The sequence below is a fragment of the Cupressus sempervirens genome, chromosome 4 (genome assembly GCF_028749045.1).
Source record: "Cupressus sempervirens isolate cs-2001-9-10 chromosome 4, ASM2874904v1, whole genome shotgun sequence".
Lineage (NCBI taxonomy): Eukaryota > Viridiplantae > Streptophyta > Pinopsida > Cupressales > Cupressaceae > Cupressus > Cupressus sempervirens.
In genome coordinates this window covers 641809491-641828828 of record NC_143121.1, presented here as the reverse complement: position 1 = coordinate 641828828, position 19338 = coordinate 641809491, and the positions used below count along the sequence as shown (strand labels likewise).

The following is a 19338-nucleotide window of genomic DNA, read 5'->3' as shown; positions in this document are numbered from 1 at the left end:
TGCAAATGAGATTCTAAAATACAAAGTACAAAGAGACAGTAATTTGAATTCAAATAAACGGGTAACAAGATAAAAGGGCCTATCAAAATAGCACTTGGATGCCAAAATTGTTGCGTATGACATTAAAAATTGGAAGATGACTAAGAACAACACCATTTTATCATTTGAATGAAATGCCAAAACCAGTTAATATTTAATTATACACATCTATCCTCACATTAATTCAAAAGCACTTATATAATACAATTTGCTTGAATGATATATTCATTCTTTTGCATTTCTTATGAAAATCAAGTGGCAAACAAAGCAGCTAATCCTTCAAAGAAACTCAACAAATTCAAAAACAGCTAGCCTAACACTACCCTGCCCATCTGCATATTTTTTGCTGTATTGCAATTCTTTGAATGCTTCATAAAGAATCATCCAGCTCCACATCAAGAACAACCTTTCCCAGTATTTGCAAATTTGAAGCAACATATGCCCTTTATTCATTCTCGTTTATATGCTTCTAACTGGAGCTGAATAATTTGATTGTCCTCCAATAAGCGATCATACTCAAGGAGGAAATCCTCAGATTGTTTCCGGAGAGCATTCACAGTGGCCTCAGCATCTTGTGCTTCTTTTTCCTTCTCCACTAATTTCTGTGTCAACGTCTGCAAATTCTGCTTTAATTCTGAAATCTCATCCTTCAAAAGCTTCACCTCAGAACTTCTGTCCACTTTCTGCTCTTTAAGACATGTATATTCTTCTTGGAAACTTTTTGCTTTCTTTTTGAACGAATCTACATTTGTCTTAAGCCCAACTGATTTCTGAAGATGGTGATGCAGGCGATCAATGATTAAGGCAAGAAACAGCACAAATCCTGTAAATAACAGTCAAAAAAACCTGCATCAAAGTCATAAAATATCAGAGGTGCCTGTGTCATCTGCATGTGCAGTTTGAGTTCTTAAATTTGCAACTCCGGCAAGTTACTAAAAAATAGAAGCAAGTGAAGACTGTCAAGTTTTGCCAGTGGGTGCTCCTCCAGTTAGTTACAAACCCTTGATTTAAAAGCATACCTGACATAAAGGTCATCAAGATACATTGAGAAAACAACATAATAATGTGACCAAAGGTTGTGTCAAGGGTCAAATGGTTTTCTTGATTCCACGGAAAACAGGAATCTAAGTTTGTTATGGATGCATCCCTGGGGTTGGGGGATATGTCCCTCCACCAATATGATACAAGGGGATAAGTTGATTAGATTTCAAAGGTACCCCACTAACCCAAACCCACAACTAGTTATCTAATAATTTCCAGACATCAAGATGACCCATATGGCCAACATTGCATCAATTACCAAACCAAAAAAATTGTTATGACATCTCACATACCTAAAAGCTTCTGCTATCTCTGATAGACAACCTGAATCTCCCACAGCAATACTATTCAAAACACCAAAAAATAAAAACCATGACACTGCTGAATGACATAAAAAAAATGTTGACCTGGAGGATAACACAGGTACACAGATGCAGTTAGTTCTGTTTTTGGTGACAAGTAAATTATTGATATTTATGATGATGTTGATGGTGTGCACAATTGAGACCTAAGTATCCTTTGATTGTTTGCAGATGACAGATTAAGATCATGCTAACTCAGCCTAGCTAATATAGAAGCTGTATTTCTCTGAGTTTCCAAGTTGGGAATCTATGGAGACAATCCAATGCATTTTCAGAAAGGTTGGGTGACAATAATGGGGAAGCAAATTACACACGAGACTATAAGAGAATATAATTTTATTGCTTTTCAACTAAGTTACTGGGTTCGTGCCCTAGACCCTTGAATCGGATCTGGGTGCGAACCGGATTTGGGTCCGCCAAATGGTTCGCGTCGGGTCCAGGCAGGGTTCATACTTGGACCTGCGGATCCATCAGGGTCGGAATTCAGACCTGGACAGACCCACAGGTCCAAGTACAGACCCTACGCGGACTCGGAGGTACCCAGCATGGACCCAAGAGGACCCAGCGCAGACCACCAGGGACTCACAGCAGTTAAGTGAAAAGGTGGGGCCACAACACATTAAAATGACTTTTTTTATTATTATTTTCTCAAAACCCTAAAACGACCCTAACAAGGAGCCTCCAAACACATTTCATTTCACATTTTCTCTCTCATTTTGCTCTCTCTATCTTTCAAGTTTGAAGTGAGATGATTGTACTCGAAGGAGATCGGTTGCGGAGTTGCAAATACCTTCCAAAGAGCAGATTTGAGTGTTTAAGGTATGCATTTCAACCATATTCTTAAGTTTTTTGATAGATTGTTTCAATATCACAATTTGACTTGCTGTGAAAATATCTCCTACTTATCAGATTGTTTCAAGTTTTGAAATGTTCTAAAAAAAAATTAAATTTTTTATTGAAGTTTGTAAGTATTTTTTTTCCATTCTCGTTCTTGAGTGCAACAATGAGTAGTCAAAGCTCAATGGATGGGTCTTGAAAATTTTTAATTGATTACGGGTCTCATATATGGAAATGCACAAGAATTTCTCAATGTCTTGGAGGTGGGGAGTATGTATAAAAATGTAACTTTTGCAACTCAAAATATAGAATCTCCTACTACCGTGAAAAACTTCATTTTATGGGCCCAGGGGTAAAGGGATTAATATGTGTGAGGGTCCACCAGGAGGAGATAAGAAGGGGCTACCACCTAGAGAAATAGCAGCATTCATTAAAGAACAAGAAGATGCAGATAAATAAGTTGCAAAAGGAAAACAATGTGGTTATACGTCTAGGAAAACAAACCAATACCCACCACCACCACCCACTCAACTAACCTATAGACATCCCTTCTTGCTTATGTCTTCTAGGGAGGATGAGGATGTAGATGAACCACAAGTCACCACCCGCAAGAGAGGCCCACTAGATCAAGCATTTCAAAATGAGGCAAGAGATATTGTTGATGAAAACATTGCAAGTTGTCTCTATGCAAATGGTCTTAGATTCAACTTAGCGAGGTCACCCTATTGGAGGGAGATGGTGACAGCAATAAATAATGCACCTTCTGGTTACCAAGATCCTGGAATTGAATAGGTGTGCACCACCTTATTGCATAAAGAGAGGAAAATTGTAGAGGCCTAATTAAAACCAATTAGAGAATCTTGGCTTCAAAAAAGCATGTCTCTCTAATGGATGGAAAGATTGAAAAAACCATCCCTTGATCAATGTTTCTGTTGTGTCCCCCAAGCAGACAATGTTTTTGAAGGCGTTTGACTATGAGTGGGGAAGTAAAAGATGCAGAGTTTATTTCCTAGATTCTCATTGATTCCATACAGACGATGGGTAGTCATAATGCTGTCCAAGTAATTACGGGCAATTCAAAAGTCTGCAAAGTTGCAGGTGCTTTGGTAGAGGCTAGATATGAACACATTTTTTGGACACCATGCATCCTACATTCGCTTGAGTTGGTGATGCAAGCAATTGGCAACCAAATAGATTAGGTGAAACAAATTTATGAGGGTGAGGAGATTTAGATGTTTGTGACAAATCACCATATGTTACAAGAAATTTTCAGAACTGTCTCCAAATTGAAACTATTGAAGGTAAAAAAAATTGAAACTTAATCTATTAGTTTCACTTACCATTTTAAGTCATGTTTTGCCTAAATGAATAAAATATTTGTTATGCTGTTTGTATATTTTAATGCATTACTAACTTACTATTAAAATGTTCTTAAATGGGTTTGCCTCTCACACAATCATCTTGAAACGAATTGTGAAGGTAAAAGAGGCACTGTCAGAGATAATAATTTGCAACCAATGGGGCATTTAGAAGCTGTCCAATACAATAAGGGCCCAAAAAGTGAAGACAGTGATACTGGATGATGATTGGTGGACTAAGTTGTCGATTCGGGTTCGGGGACAGATTCAAGTTCGAGGTTTGGGTTCATGGGTACAAGCAAAAAAAAAATTCCCATTTAGGATTGTGGGAATGTTCATGAGCGTATATATGTATACACACACACAAGAGAAACATGCATAGTTGCAAAACAAAGTCATTTTACAATATGAATAATTGTTGCTTGACCATTGATCAATGCCAAATGTCAACAATAAACATTAAACACTCACCCATTAATCTATCTTCATGATTAAAGTAAATCATACATTGAATTACTAAATTGCAAAACATAGACTAGTTCATCAAATAATAAAGTTTGAAACATAATGATAGATGACAAGTGTTTAGTAGTTTATCAATGATCATAGTATCAAATGTCGTTCAAGGGTCAAATGGATCATCACAAAATGAGGGATCAATGGCTTCATCCCTAGCTGCAACTATATCTAGATCCTCATCATTGGAACCCAAACTAGTTCCACTAGTCCCATATGCTGCTATATCATCATCTTCCTCCTCAACATTAGAGACTAGGTGAGCGAAATGTTTTTTATCAAGATCCTTTTAAAGGTACATACTTTCTTTTTTTTAAACGCTCTTTAAAGTTGTTTCATTTCATATTTTGGACCCTATTGCCTCAAGTTCACCGTGGGTTCACTGTGGGTTTACCCAAGTTCGCTCCAGGAAGAACCCAAGCAAACCCACAATCCAAAATAAGGACCCTGCCTGGACTCGCAGTGAACCCGGACCCGCAGAAAACCCGGACACAAATCCAAACCTGCACAGACCCAGACCCAAATCCAAGCAATAGGGGATGAATCCGGCTTCTTAGTTGGTGGGGTCGTGTGTATTAGAATTCACTGAGCCAATCATGTCTATGCTTTGCTAACACTAATGAACCATGCCTTTGGGATGTGTATGATGCCATGGACACCGTGTTGGAGAAGATAATAGTGGTAAGTTATAAGTTTTAATATAGAATGCATTCCTTTATGAGAGATATCTAAATTTTTAATTGACATAACTTACATCAAGATAAGTCACATGAACATCATTTGATATCCCAAGTGATACAAAGAGGAGAGAATGATCTTGAGGACACCTTTTTGTAAAAAGGTGAAAGCAATTGGTCTCCATTGCTTGAACAGAATGGCCACACCTCCTCACCTATGCTCTCTCTCCCAAAAACTATAGTGCAGAGGTACTCACTATCCTGGTAGAGTACAACCATATAGAGATGTTGAAGTTGCTAGAAGGTACAAGAGGGCACTTAGTAGGCTCTTTAGTGATCTAGAGGTCGGGGGCAGCTGTTTGGAGAGAATTTGAATCATTCATCTCGGGAAAAGTCTTTTTCCCTCCAACTATAGATGACCAAAGCACAATGAATGTGGTTACAATGGTGGTACCTTCATGGTCAAGATCATGTGTACCTCCAACCTCTTGACATTAAGATCCTCTCGCAAGTTTTAGATTTTTCTTTGTCTTCGTCAGTTGCATTGCACAATTTAACACTTGAAATTCTTGAATTTATCTTGTATTTTTTTTTTTTTTTTTTTTTGTTTTCTCTCCAGGGTGCTTGCTCTTCTGCCACTGGACAGAATTGGAATACTTACTCCTTTGTCCATTCAGTCAAGCCTAGCAGGTTGGCTGCCAAAAAAGGGGCAGAGAAGTTGTGGGATGTATTCAAACCAATTTGCATCACATGGTATGCAAGGATCTGAAATACAAAAAAGGGGCAGAGAAGTTGTGGGATGTAGCACCCAAAACTGCTGACTTGGATATGACCACTCAGGATCTTGCTAGAGTCGCTATGCTTGATGTGGATGATGATGAGGACATGGCACTTGGTGGATCTAGTGCTAGTGGAACTGGTTTGAGTGATAATGAGGATCTACTAGCAGCTACAGAAAATGAAAATCCTATAGACAATGCATTTTTTGATATATCCATTTGATGATTGATCTAAACTTTGATTATTGATCAACATTAAACATTTAAATCATGTTTCAACTTTCAAATTTTCATGATCTATAATTTATTTCAGTAATTCAATGCTGTTATTTTCATTAGAATGATAGAAGGGTGGTTTAATGTTTATCTTTGACAATTGGCATTGATCAATGATCAAGCATCATACTATGAAATGATTTAGTTTTACACTTGTGTAAATTTCTCTTATATTTTTGTATGTATAATGCACACACACACACACGAAGCATAATGGAAAAAAAATTCCTAAAACCCACGATTCAGGTTCTCATACCTGAACCCGTCCCCAAACCCAAAATCCTCCTCAAACCCACGATTTGGGTTCTCATACCTAAACCCATCCCCAAACCCAAACCGATAACTTAGCTTTTCAACTGTATAATTAAACTGTCATGCATCATTAGACATTGTAGAGACCTAAAATCCAAATAACAGTAACATCTTTCACATTGAAATTCAACTACGAACAATTAATGTTTAAAAGTAAAATGACCTGGAAAATCTGCTTTAGCAAGTTTGCCACTTGCAGCACGAAGCTAACATGCTGATTGCCACAGCAAGCACATAACAGTGAAACCAGAAAAGACATCCTGATGATGACAACGTGTGGTATTTAAAGAATTTGAGTGTTTGATCTTCTATTTAATGATTGGTAGTCCATCTTGGGCTTTTTAAGGAAGCTGTAGGATGGAAACATGTTGTTTGACCATGTTTGGGAAGAGGTTGGCTCTAATTGTAATTGTGGTTGTAGTCCATATTTGACTCTTGCAGATGAAACAGAGGCTCCAGGATTGTAACATAAGTTTGTTGATACAACATTAGCACTATAATAATTGTAAATAGCTTATACTAGTTTCTGCCCTAGGCTGGGTTTCCTCCAGGATAACAGTGTGAATCCAGTTTGTGTGTTTTCACTCTCTAATTTACATAGATGTGTTTCAACATCACTCTCTTTGTTATTCACTTGCACAGGTTGTTGGGTGGGTAACAATGTTAGCACTATAAATATTTGTAAATAACCTTTAATATTTTTCTGGCCTAAGCTGGGTTTTCTCCAGGGTGACAGTGTTAATCCAGTTTGTGCATTTTCACAGTTATTTCCATATATGTGTTCCAACATCACTCTGTATCTTATTCACTTGCACAGGTCATTTGGGCGTAACCTCCATGTATGAGTGGTTAATAGTGTGCATTTTATGAATTTGTTGGACTCCTTTGCATAATGCATATGTTTCCTTATAGCAGAGAGAGGTGTGACCTTCCTGTTTACAGATTACTGGAAAGACTCTTTCAATCATTTTCCAAACAAGCTGTCATAAGCCCACAAAAGGCTGCTAATTCCATTTTCTGGATTTCTCTGCAGTAAGGTAGATCATTCAACTCAGTGGAAGCCCAAATTGGCCAACTTTAATCAACAAACCTCCAATGAAAGCATGGAATAAGGAGCTTATAGCAGAGTGAGCATGGGATGGAGAAACCACTATGGAATACTTGCAAATTTGATTTTAATTTATAGAAGTTTGTCTGTTATAGTTACAAGATCATTGAGAACCTTGCAAACACTATTGCACAAGTTACTGACAAAGGAGAATCACTCAAGGAACAGAACGAATTCAGATTAGATAACTGTAGAGTTTTCACTAGATGCACAGTATTAACATCACAAATGTCATTTGGACAAAATTCCTTTTGACAGATGTCGCGCAATTCCCAAAATTTATGTGCAAATTTGATGATTTGAAGCCTCTCACATAGGCATCTAAAATGGAGTAATGTTTTGACAAACAAAATATCTCTCTCAGTGGATGCATGTTATAACCCTCTATTTGGAATCCTAACAATATAAATTGTTTAAATGGATTGCAGAACAAAAGAGGAGGTCAAACAGAAAATATTTTCAGAAAAACTAATCAGACACTACGATAATCCAAATATGAACAACTGCTTCAGTCAACTTGCCAAGGATAGACAAGAAAATTTGCAAATTACACAGTAGTTTCTGACTTTTAACATGCAACAAATCTTTCAAATGGGCAGGCAAGTTATTCTAGGAGGTCTTAATGATACCATTCAACATGATGTAAGGTTCTTTGACACCCATAATGTAGGTAACGTCATAATTGGAACCCATAAGATGAAGGAATGAGTTGTAAAACATAAAGGTTGTACATTTCCAATCACCAACAAAGGATTATGTCAACTCACAATTGCAACCTTCAAAACTAATGACACCCAAAAGATTATGAAAAATAAAATATTAATATGTTTACATCTCATTACACAAAAATACTCAGAACAGAGTACACATACAAGATTGTTCACAAAAGACACCAAGCTTTTCCTACTGAAACCCTCAATGAATAAAGAAATCCAGCAAGAGTACGCCATAGGTGTCTTATCTGCTATCTCAAGCATCATTTACAAGTACTACAATGCCTCCTGGCCCAATTGGAACTCTACAGCATCTACAAATTCCTTCGTGCCTATTTCTCAACCCTGACACTATAAAACTCTAATGCTACCCACTTGCTGCAAATGTGAATTGAACATCAAACAAAGTTTCCGATACTGATCCAACCCTATAGAATTGTGTTTACAACAAAAATAGTGTTCACACATTCCTCCATGGCACCAAAACAATGAACCAATTCAAGTCCAGAAACCCTTTGAGCTCCACTCATTCTCCATCTATTAACGTTTATGCTGCTGCTGCTGATTAAATAGTCACAGCATTGGCCCATAATGTTTAGGAACTAATCAAATTGGGAATCTCTTTCTTGCTTATACTTTAGAAATTTAACTGGCCTTGCTTGAAAGTTGCACTTAGACATATCAGTCACCTCTTATGATTGCCTCACTAGTATGCGTTGTTTTCTCTTAAGGAAGTCATCATATTCCAAGTCCTCTTGCTCCTTATCTGCAAAATCATCCATGATTAGTATTACAACTTTATCCTTCTTACCCCACAACAAAGGCTCAAACAAGCACTACTTGCTAGCATTGGTGATTGATAAGATCATCATGTACTCCAGCAAATCAAACCTGAAAGCATTCTAACCCACCTACTCTATGATCCTGAAAAGATTAAATCTTATATGTTTACACTTCCTTGAAACCTTTAAAAAGTCTTATTTCCCACGTATAGCCACATCTTATCACCACCATGGAAATTATGCTCCACCCTAAGCTAATCATTACAACATTAATGCTTGGCTTGGGACTCCTAGAGTTCCTCTTGTACCTAGAGATGTATTTTCTCAACTTTGTGAATGAACGTTTCACATTTTCCACCACAAAATCTCCTTTTACCAACACTTATCTTCATTGTCCCAAACACATATCATAATAGCACGGTGGTAAGTAGCCAATACAACCTTCAAATGAAGATACATTCATGGAAGAGTGAATTATGAGAGAGTTGTATGTATGTCAAATGTTCATCAAACCCTTTGAGCTAACACTAATCCAAAACACATCAAAACAGCATGGAGGCAAATAGCCAATACAACCTTCAAATGGAGATGATGCATTTGTAGAAGAGTGAATGGAAATATAACAGGAGAGTTATATGTATGTCAAATTGTTCATCCAACCCTTGAGATAATGTTAATTGTACTCATTCACTTGTATGAAAGTTCTATTCACTACCTTTGTTTGTCTTTTTGTTTGGGGATGGAAAGATGTAGACATTTCCAACTTTGTATTCATCCTACTCCGAAGGGAGAACAAAAACTTGTTTTAAAATAAGTATCTCTATCAAATATGATGCCCTAATGTATCCATACATGCATGAAAAACAGCTTAATTGCATCACCCGCAATTAGTGTCCTTTAGCAAGTCATTAAAACACACATATTACCATGTTCCATGGGAATCCAACCAACCCAAACATGGGCATTTCAAGAACTAGGATGAAAGGACAACAACAAAGACATAGTCACACATATGCTTACTCTTTGGTAATCCGGCAATGAAGTCCATGCAGATGTTCTTCCATGGCCTCTTGGTCATTGGCAAAGATTGGTACAAGTTATTCTTACAATTGTTGGCTTGTTAATACTACATAATTGTAACCTTTTATAGACTTCAAAACATCCACTTGAAGATGGGATATACATATTGTTTTAGACTTGCAATAATCTTGGTCACACAAAATTGTCTTGCAATTCATGTTGTATATGTCTATTATTTTTTTTAAACCTCCTTTCTTTAAGCGCACAAAGTCTCCTTGCTTTGTAGAGAAGCACATCTAGAAGGTAATAATCAAGTTGAGACTCAAAACCAACACTCTTAACTCTTGTTGCTGACTGGAATCCTCACCAAAATCATCATTTAGCATGCAATATTCGACATATACCTTCCTTCCAAAAGACTCCATCACAAGAGGCACACTCACTACAAAGTGAAAATGTGTTCTATAAAGCATAGTTTCCACTTTGTTTTTACACTTGTATTCAATGGCAAGATGGAATTGTGACAACAACCCCATCTAGTTATAAAGATGTGAATGCTTCAACTTAGTTTGTGCTTGCAAATATTGGAAATGTGATAATTGGCACGCACAAGCATATCTTTACTAATAATAGTATCTACACTTTTCACCGTTAAATACAAGGCATAGAGCTCCTTGCCATTAGTAATATGATTTATAACAGCCATTTTCAACATTTCTGAATGGTAACAAACAACACTGCATAACAACACCACACCCATGGCATAATCACTTATATCAGTTTCAACTCTGAATAGTTGTTGTAGATTAGGGAGTGATAGAACTAGTGTTGAAATGGTTGTTATTATAGAATAGAAACATGCTCTTCATAAATCCTACTTATTACAATAGTAGACAATTTCTATTTATACTCTCTTCTGCTTTTTCTAATGGTCACTTTTTTTGTAATGTTTTCATAAACTCCTTCTGTTTGTTAAACTTTATCTTTATCTTCAGAGTGTTTCTATTTCTCTCTCTTTGTTTGTTATAGAAACATTCGTTTGTATACTTGTATATATAGATCATTTATGATCTCTGTTTAATAACACATTCATTATTTTACCATAATATGGTATCAGAGCAAATTCCTGGCCTCTTCAAAAAAAATTAATTTCTTTTTGAAATTATTAGTTCAAAAATTTTAAAATATTTGCCCATATGTTCAAAATTTGCATCTTTTTTTCCTCAAGTTTTTGCATATCCTTGATGGATTTTTGCAGATCCCAATCGGGTTAGTCTCGCTTTTTTCTAAGTGCATCATTTTCCATGCCTCAATTTTGAGCCAATGGAATCAAAATCTAACAGTAGATTCTATCTGGGTTTGTTGAGCTCTTATCCAAGTGTCTCATCAAATTTTCTAGGTCTTTTATCAATTTGCCACTAAGTTTGTGCCATCTCAATTTTTTCACGCATTTTCATTGAAATACAGTCTTATGCTGGAAGGTAGTCAGCAATTCAACAAAAAGAAATACAACACCTGGAAGCATAGAATGATGACGATCTTTGAGTACCGTCACCTTGAGGCACTTGTTCTAGGTACCGAGACTCGCCCTACCACAGTCGATGCTACTCAAGAGAAGTTTGATGAGTGTAATCGTGAAGCGGTTATGCTTATCAAGCTTTCAAATACTAATGCTCAATTGCCTCAAGTTTTGTCTAGCAAGACAATTGCAGAGATCTGGACAACACTGGAGGATCTCCACGAGACATTAGATAAAAGCCGAGCCTTCTTTCTGAAGTATAGGCCAAAATTGCAGAACATGCGAACCTCTTTGATCAACCCGAGGCTGCCTTTTACACTTTTTGGGGACATGGAAATTTCTATTTTTTGAAGATAGATTGACCATTAAGGGAGGGTATTATGATATTAGACAGTTCCCATTTATTCTCTCTTCTGTCTTTTTCTAATGGTCACTCTTTTTGTAATGTTTCCATAAACTCCTTTTGTTCATTATGGGAACTCTCTCTCTCTTCAGAGTGTTTCTATTTCTCTCTCTCTTTGTAAATTATAGAAACATTCATTTGTATACTTGTATATATAGATCATTTATGATCTCTATTTAATAACACATTCATTATTTTACCATAATACTACTAAGTACCAAGATATCATCACTCACAAGAGGGCACAATTATGCTCTGATACCACTGTAATATCCCCTATAGGATTTCTCAAGAATTTGGGACAATTTCCTTAAATTCTTTACTTTTCTATATGATTCGATATATATTGTTACTTATATGATATATATAAAGAACGGGCAATTCTATTTCAAGAACATGTATAACTATTAGATCACTTGTACAAGAGTTGTTCTCACTGAAAGACTTATACTACTTCTATTTCTGATTAGCCACTTAGAAATATGCTCAGTGAATTTATATTTGCACTTAGTGCAAAAGGGTAAATTACTAAATTCATGTATGACATGATTGATTAGTATGCAAAATGGTTTTGATAGCTTCATCTGTTTTGACAAATAAATAGGTGTTATAATATTGTTTTATAATTGCTGATAGCAATTGAATTGCTACTTTTAATGCTAACCTTTCAATTGTGCAACAACTTCCACTTAAATCTTCTATCAATTCTTTATGTGTCTGATGGGTCAATATACTTCATGAATTCAGAGTAAGATATCGTTTGTCTTTGATCTCCTTTGTATCTACACAACCGGTTAATGGTAGGTGGAAGATGATCAATAAAAATAAATCTCAGAGCCACTCTATCTGATGATCAATCCCTGGTTTGTATTTTGTCTTTCCTCCGTTTGTCTATATGTTACTTGTTCACTTGTATCTAGTCACTGACTGTTTGAATGTCCTTTTTTTGTTCGTCGGTCTTTCCTTCATCTGATATCATGGCTATCTATTTATTATAGGGGTTAACGTCTTAGTTTTTGTGCGCCTTGATATACTGAGTTGCTTTCTGCTGTTGTGCTTCTTTGTTGGCAGTATTATTGTGTGTCCACGTTGGCAGGCACCTATGTGGTAAACTTTGTCTTTCTAGTGAGTAGAAATTGTTAAGTCAAAACAAAAATTGGAATTGATATCCCTTCTTGCATAAGATATGCTCATTATTATATACATGTGATATGAGAGGGAAGTGACACATAGTAAAGGACACGTCCTTCCCTCTAGGTAACTAATCATAACTCTTTAATGAAAATGGTTTCATTCCTATTCCCTTTGTTGTGTACTCCCCATGCTTTAAGACAAAGGAGGAAGTCATGTGCCAACTCCTCAACCTGACTTGAATTAGCTATCTGTCATTCTTTAATAATTATGATCAATTTCGTTGCAGAGATACTAAGACTAGGTCTTTAGAACATAATCATGTATAGAGAGATGGCATGCAGTTTAGACGGTACGGTGGTCCTTTGATGAACTCAGACAAAGATACAACAGCCAAATGTTGTATCGTAATTGATAGCACTATTTGATGATAAAATAGTTGCGCATTTGATGTTCCAACATTGGTTTGGTTTTAGGAACATATTATTATAACTTTGATATCCTATTACTAACTCCTTGATTATAAGATTGTAGATTAATGTTAGTCCTATCTTCCATTGATACTAGATTCATGAGGAATAATATGTATTGTCATGACCATATGAAATAAGGCTGACGCTAAGCCTACAAATTTGTCTTTTAATTGAAAAGGAGATATGATAATATTTTGACGTTCAGATTTGGTGATTTAACATTATTAAAATATTGTCTTTGTACAAGATTAAGCTCCTTGTCTAATCGATACTATTAAATTCCTTCTCTTGTAATTCTAATATGTTCAAAATATTTTATATTAAAAATATATTTTTATATTAATGTTATCTTATTGTACATATAATATATTATTATTCTAATTATTTCATTTATTTATTATATTTAATTATTTATTCTTGGTCTAGATCAGGAATATTACATAGACTATGATTCATGAATCCATGTGAAGGTTGGATGCCTTATTCCTCAAGTGTGTAAAGATGGATGGAGCAGTGCAAAAACCAAATGCTAACACCAATCACTTGTAAAAACCATGCTTTGTATTCAATGTCATCTTCCATGTGTCTTCCTCTTTAATTCTAACTTGAGGATAACCTGATTTAAGGTCTAACTTGTTTAAGAAAATTGAATTGTACAAGCTGATCAATCAACATATCATTATATACATATTTTTTGAAGTAATTTTCTTAAAAATCTAATGTTCCTCACACGTGATGTCCAACATCTTTTTAGCCAACATAACTTTTATTGCTTCTCGATTGGTATATCCATACCAGCTTTGAGTTAACTAAATGCATGGTTCAGGATAATCCGTGGTTTGAAAGCCCCATTTGACAACTAGCTTTTGAGAAATGAGGTTTTCTTCTAGGCATATACCAAAAAAAGATCAAAGAAACAATTTAATTGTCTTTATCCTTTATCTGCATTTTCATAAGGAAAATCTTGGTAAGCTCCCCCTCCACTTTGGCATTAGAGCTCTCACCTACTACACAAAGGTACTTCTTGTATCACCCTCCTCCCTCCATGAAGGTGCTAATGCTAGGCGTAGTTTCCACCCCTTTTATCTAAATGACCAACTAGTCACTCTATGAACAATGGAACTGATCTTCTACTAACGTTTTCCCTTCTTGGGACTAATTTATTGATATTTTTCATGAATTTACTTTTGTTCTTGTCCTTGTATTTCCCAGCTCCTCCATTCTCTCTTTTATCTTTATGTTATTGCTTGATCAAAGAGTCTAGCTCTACATAGTGTCCTTGGGAACATGCTTCATCAATATCTTGGTGTTAGGCATTAGAATAGAACTTTTAAGGTTTCACAACAACACTTCAATGTACTTCATCAAGACCTCTATATCCATGACATCTTTTTTTGCTTAAATAAACCATTCTTCCCCCAAAACTTGTTTGTGTATTCTTGTATATCTTGCCCTTGTCTTTGCCAAATAAAGTGTGATTACATGTCACTATATAGTATTAAATTGTTTCATTAACGAGCCCTTAGACTCTTACAATTTTGCAAATTTATGCCAATTTGCAAATATAAGATACTGTTCTACATTCCAAAGACATTGCATAGCTTTCATACCAATTTTTCAAGGCATGACCAACTAGCCAGAGTCTAGCAAAGGGATTTTGTTGATCAAGGGTGAGTTCACAAATATTAAAGTAGAGGTCCATTAAGGAGATCTACTGATCAAGTTTCTCATCACTTATCTCTTCATCATTGGGTTGTCTGACAAACTTTGTTTTAGCTTTGGAGTTTCCATCACAAGATGACTCCCCATGCTCAAATCCAACCTTCTTGGTTCCCTTTCTTCCTCATGAAACCTTGTCATTCCAAGATTCTTAATTAGAGCCAAGATGTGTTCTCCAACCTATCAATCTTGCCAACTAAATTTGAAATCCTTGAAGTATTATCTTCCAACCATTTGAAACAAAGCTCTCTATCATCTTCCTCTCTTGTCATTACTCTCCTAGCTCTTGTTCATTCCCTTGTGCCACTCTTAGGTTCATAAGCAATTAGATTTCCACTTAGAATAAACCTAGTGGATGGAATACCACACCCACTTTACTTCAATCTAAAGATCTATACATAGCTACAATGGCACTTGATCTATCAAACATAGAGTCTATGCCTCTAATAAACACCAACAATAGATTCTTGTGTCAACTCAGAATCACAAATCAAAACTTCTAATGCCCAAAAGGTGACAAAAAATATCATATATAACATGTTCAACTTCTCATAACATGGAAATGGAACAAAGTGCACACACAAGATTGGCCAAAAAGACATAAAGCTTTCCCCTGAGAAAACCCTAAATGGGTCAAACACTCCAAGAAGAGCATGACATAGGTGTCACATTCACTATTGCAAGTATATACAATGCACCTTGCACTAATTATAGCTTTGACAATATGTAACTTCTTTCACCTATTATTCAATCCTACAACTATGAAATCTTGACTCTTCTCACATGCACATGAAAATTGAACATCAAATGAAGGTACATGAAATGAATTAATTCATCTAAAAACCCTTCAAATTCCACTCATTGTTCATCTCAGAATATTTCTACTACTTCTATTAATAAAAAAATGCCACAACATTTTCATGTTTGTGTCAACAATTGACATATTCGTTACTATGCCCAGGTGGAAAATTTGTTATCTACCTTAATACTGACTTATGTAACTAGAACAAAAGATCAATATGTTTTGGATGTTGTCAAGATGTTTCAAACCATCCCTACTACCCTCCAAACGATTTGATAAAATCAAACCTTGTTCCCAAACAACTAGTTTGTCATTTTTCCATTCAATCAAGAAAAGACTAGTCTAGATTTCCTTTACAAGTATCCCAGTTTTGGAGCATCAAATACCTATATGCATGATTGTTGAAGATCTAGGATAATTAGGCATGGTTGTTTAAGACCTATGATAGTTTGGAGTTTCCTAGGGAAGAAGATAGGCTTGCACTCAAAATTCAAACCATAGTTTTTTGCAAATTTGATGTGTTTGTCACATATCACAAGAGGTGAACATGTGCTTGTCCCCTGGAAAAACTAGCAAACATGTGCCCCAACCCCAAGTGAAACCAGGGAACACTAGACCATTATTAACAAACTCATTTATAGGTAAATCAACTTGTGGAGTTTAAAAGGTTTGGTTTGTTCATTTCACCTTCCAAACATTCCTTTGCACGTCCACACTCTTGAGGGATGTGTGGAAAGTTTTGAAAACCAAATATAAGCACTACCCATGTGTTGGTACTCATGTTCATCTCAGAATATTTCCATTATTCAAAAAAATGCTACAACATTTGCATGTTTGTGTCAGTGATTGACATATTTGTTATTTTGCCCAAGTGGAAAAGTTGCTATCTACCTTATACTTAATGTTGACATATGTAACTAGAACAAAAGATCATCAATATGTTTTGGATGTTGTCAAGATGTTTTAGACCATCTCTACCACCCTCCAATCAATTTGAAAAAATCAAGCCTTGTTCCCAAACATCTGGCTTGTCATTTCTCCATCCAATCGAGAAAAGACTACCAATTTTGGAGCATCAAAAAGCTATATGCGTGATTGTTGAAGATCTAGGATAGTTATGTGTGGCTATTGAAAACCTATGATTATTTGGAGTTTCCTAGGGAAGAAGACAAGCTTGCATTGAAAATTCAAAACCATTGCATTTTTGCAAATTTAATGTGTCTGTCACATCTCACAAGAGGTGAACATGTATTTGCCCTCTAGAAAAACTAGAGAGCATGTGCTCAACCCCAAGCAAAACTAGGGAGCACTATACTTTTATGAACAAACTCATTTTTAGGTAAATCAACTCTTGAAATTTAAAAGGTTTGGTTCATTCATTTCACCTTCCAAACATTTGTTTGCAAGTCCACACTCTTGAGGGATGTGTAGGAAGTTTTGAAAACCAAATATAAGCACTACACATGGGTTAGCACCCATGTTTACCTTTGTGAGCAATTGGTTTACATACTTTTGTCATGTTTAAGTAGGGTTACGCTAAACACTAGGGTTGTCGTTGCACCAAGAGATCAATCTATTAATGCCCGATACAACCACTAGACTTATAGAAGACACGGGAGGTTGTTATTTCGTGAATCTAGCAAGGGACATGGACCCACTACCAAAAATCCCCCTCCGAGTGTCACTCACCGCAGCTTGCAAGGATACAAACCTGTGACCAAGCTCTGATACCACTTGTTAACCACTAGGGTTGCCATTATACCAAAAGATCAACCTATTAAAACCGATACAACCACTAGACTTTGTTGATGTCAGTTTTTATACCACATAACATATTAGCAATTGAATATCTGATACGGAATATCAAACACACAATTCCTCTCTTGAAAAGTTAATACTCATGGGACATGAGAATAACTCCAATGTTCCTTACACCAGTGGATACTAACTCAGTATATCGATGTGATTTGTTGGTAATCACATAGGCGGCCTTACGCTGTTTGTTTGAGGACGATTTAGACTTTGGGGGAATGATGGTGATGGTGATGGTGATGGTGATTCGGTGTGAATGCTAGATGATGTTGATGGAGAAGGTGATGGTGATGGAGGGTGAATGGTCTTATGACTTGTGCCTTTCTAACTCTCTTCTTCAAAATTCTAACTCCTAACTACTTGCTACTCTACTCCTACTCCTATGAATGGAAGATTAGCAAATGGACAGGGATCGAATCTAATGAAAGTTAACCGGCGGCTCCACCTCCATAGATGCAATGATTCAAAGGAAAATGCACTAGTTTACCACACAAGGCTGCCCAACAAGCCACTAGGATGCTAGTGGCCTGGTATTGATCCCTATCAAACATCTACTAATGCTATCATGCAACTATCCATCTACTTTACTCTTTACTTAACAACTTGAAATGCAATCCACTTTAACAACTTGAAAAGAAATTTTACTCTTGGAAGTAGAAACGATGCAACAATACCAAAGGCTCTTAATCACCATGCAAGTCACAACAATGAGAAAGAAAAGCGATTTTTTGGCATTATCTTTGCAACAATTTTCTCCGACCCTTACATAGAGGCAAATGGCCTCATATAAAGGCCAAAATGTACAACCGACGGTAGAGATAAAGAGGCAAAACTGACGATCCAGATTGAATCCTAGAAACCCTAATTAGGGTTGCCACCCCATCGGGCAATGGGAAGATGTCACCTTGCCAATGGACCAATGAAAAAAGTGAAAAAGTAGCAACCAATGAGAAGGCACCAAAATGGTGGCCAATCAGAATTAGACACTTGTCCTACCCTAGAAGAAAGAAAAATTGCCACTTGGGCTTACATCAAATGATCTTCTAATATAAATCTCCCTTTTTCTTTCGTTCTTTTAGCTAAGGCAATGAATCTAGCTAGCCTTTCGTTGACTTCCTCCATGGGAGGGAAAGGTGTATGCTTTATCTTGAGCTCAGCAAATTTCATCATGCCGCTTGCTGCCTATAGTGTCTTCTCATGGTCCTCCTCGTACTCTTTTGCATATCCGATAAAGGCATTGAGGGAGGAAAGGGTGCCTAAATGTTTCTTCTTGATAGCAACCTTTCCTAACTCATCCAATCTTGATCCAAGTCTTGTCTCATCAATGTCCTCTTCTCTGATGTCTTCAAAATCAAGTGTCGCCCCAACATCACTCATCATGGTTAAAATGGAAGTGTCGACGCTTGGGCTATGTTGTGCAACTGCATTCTGTATCTCCTCAAGTGTTCTCAATCTGATAGTCAAGGCAACAAACCAAGACTCAATCGTAATCAATCCTCTTTCATCCACCAACTTGGCCCTTTCCAAGTATGCCTTTGGTAGCCCAATGAACACCTGTAGCCTGGGAATAGCCAAATTCTTGACTAGAAGGAAATCCTTCCACTCCTCTTCAAATACTCTGAATTTGATTCTAATAGTCACTAATGACCAGAATGTCGA

General features: G+C 36.3%; 1 protein-coding gene across 1 annotated transcript in view; it reads right to left on the bottom strand.

The window, feature by feature from the left end:
• Window positions 1–137: 137 nt before the first annotated feature.
• The window catches only part of LOC149562870 (uncharacterized), a 41235-nt gene continuing 22034 nt past the window's right edge, over window positions 138–19338 (bottom strand). The window contains exon 2 of the mRNA XM_089826329.1: window positions 138–862. Coding sequence (XP_089682455.1) covers window positions 489–862 — 374 coding nt within the window. The 3' untranslated portion in view covers window positions 138–488. The remainder of the gene's footprint in view (window positions 863–19338) is intronic.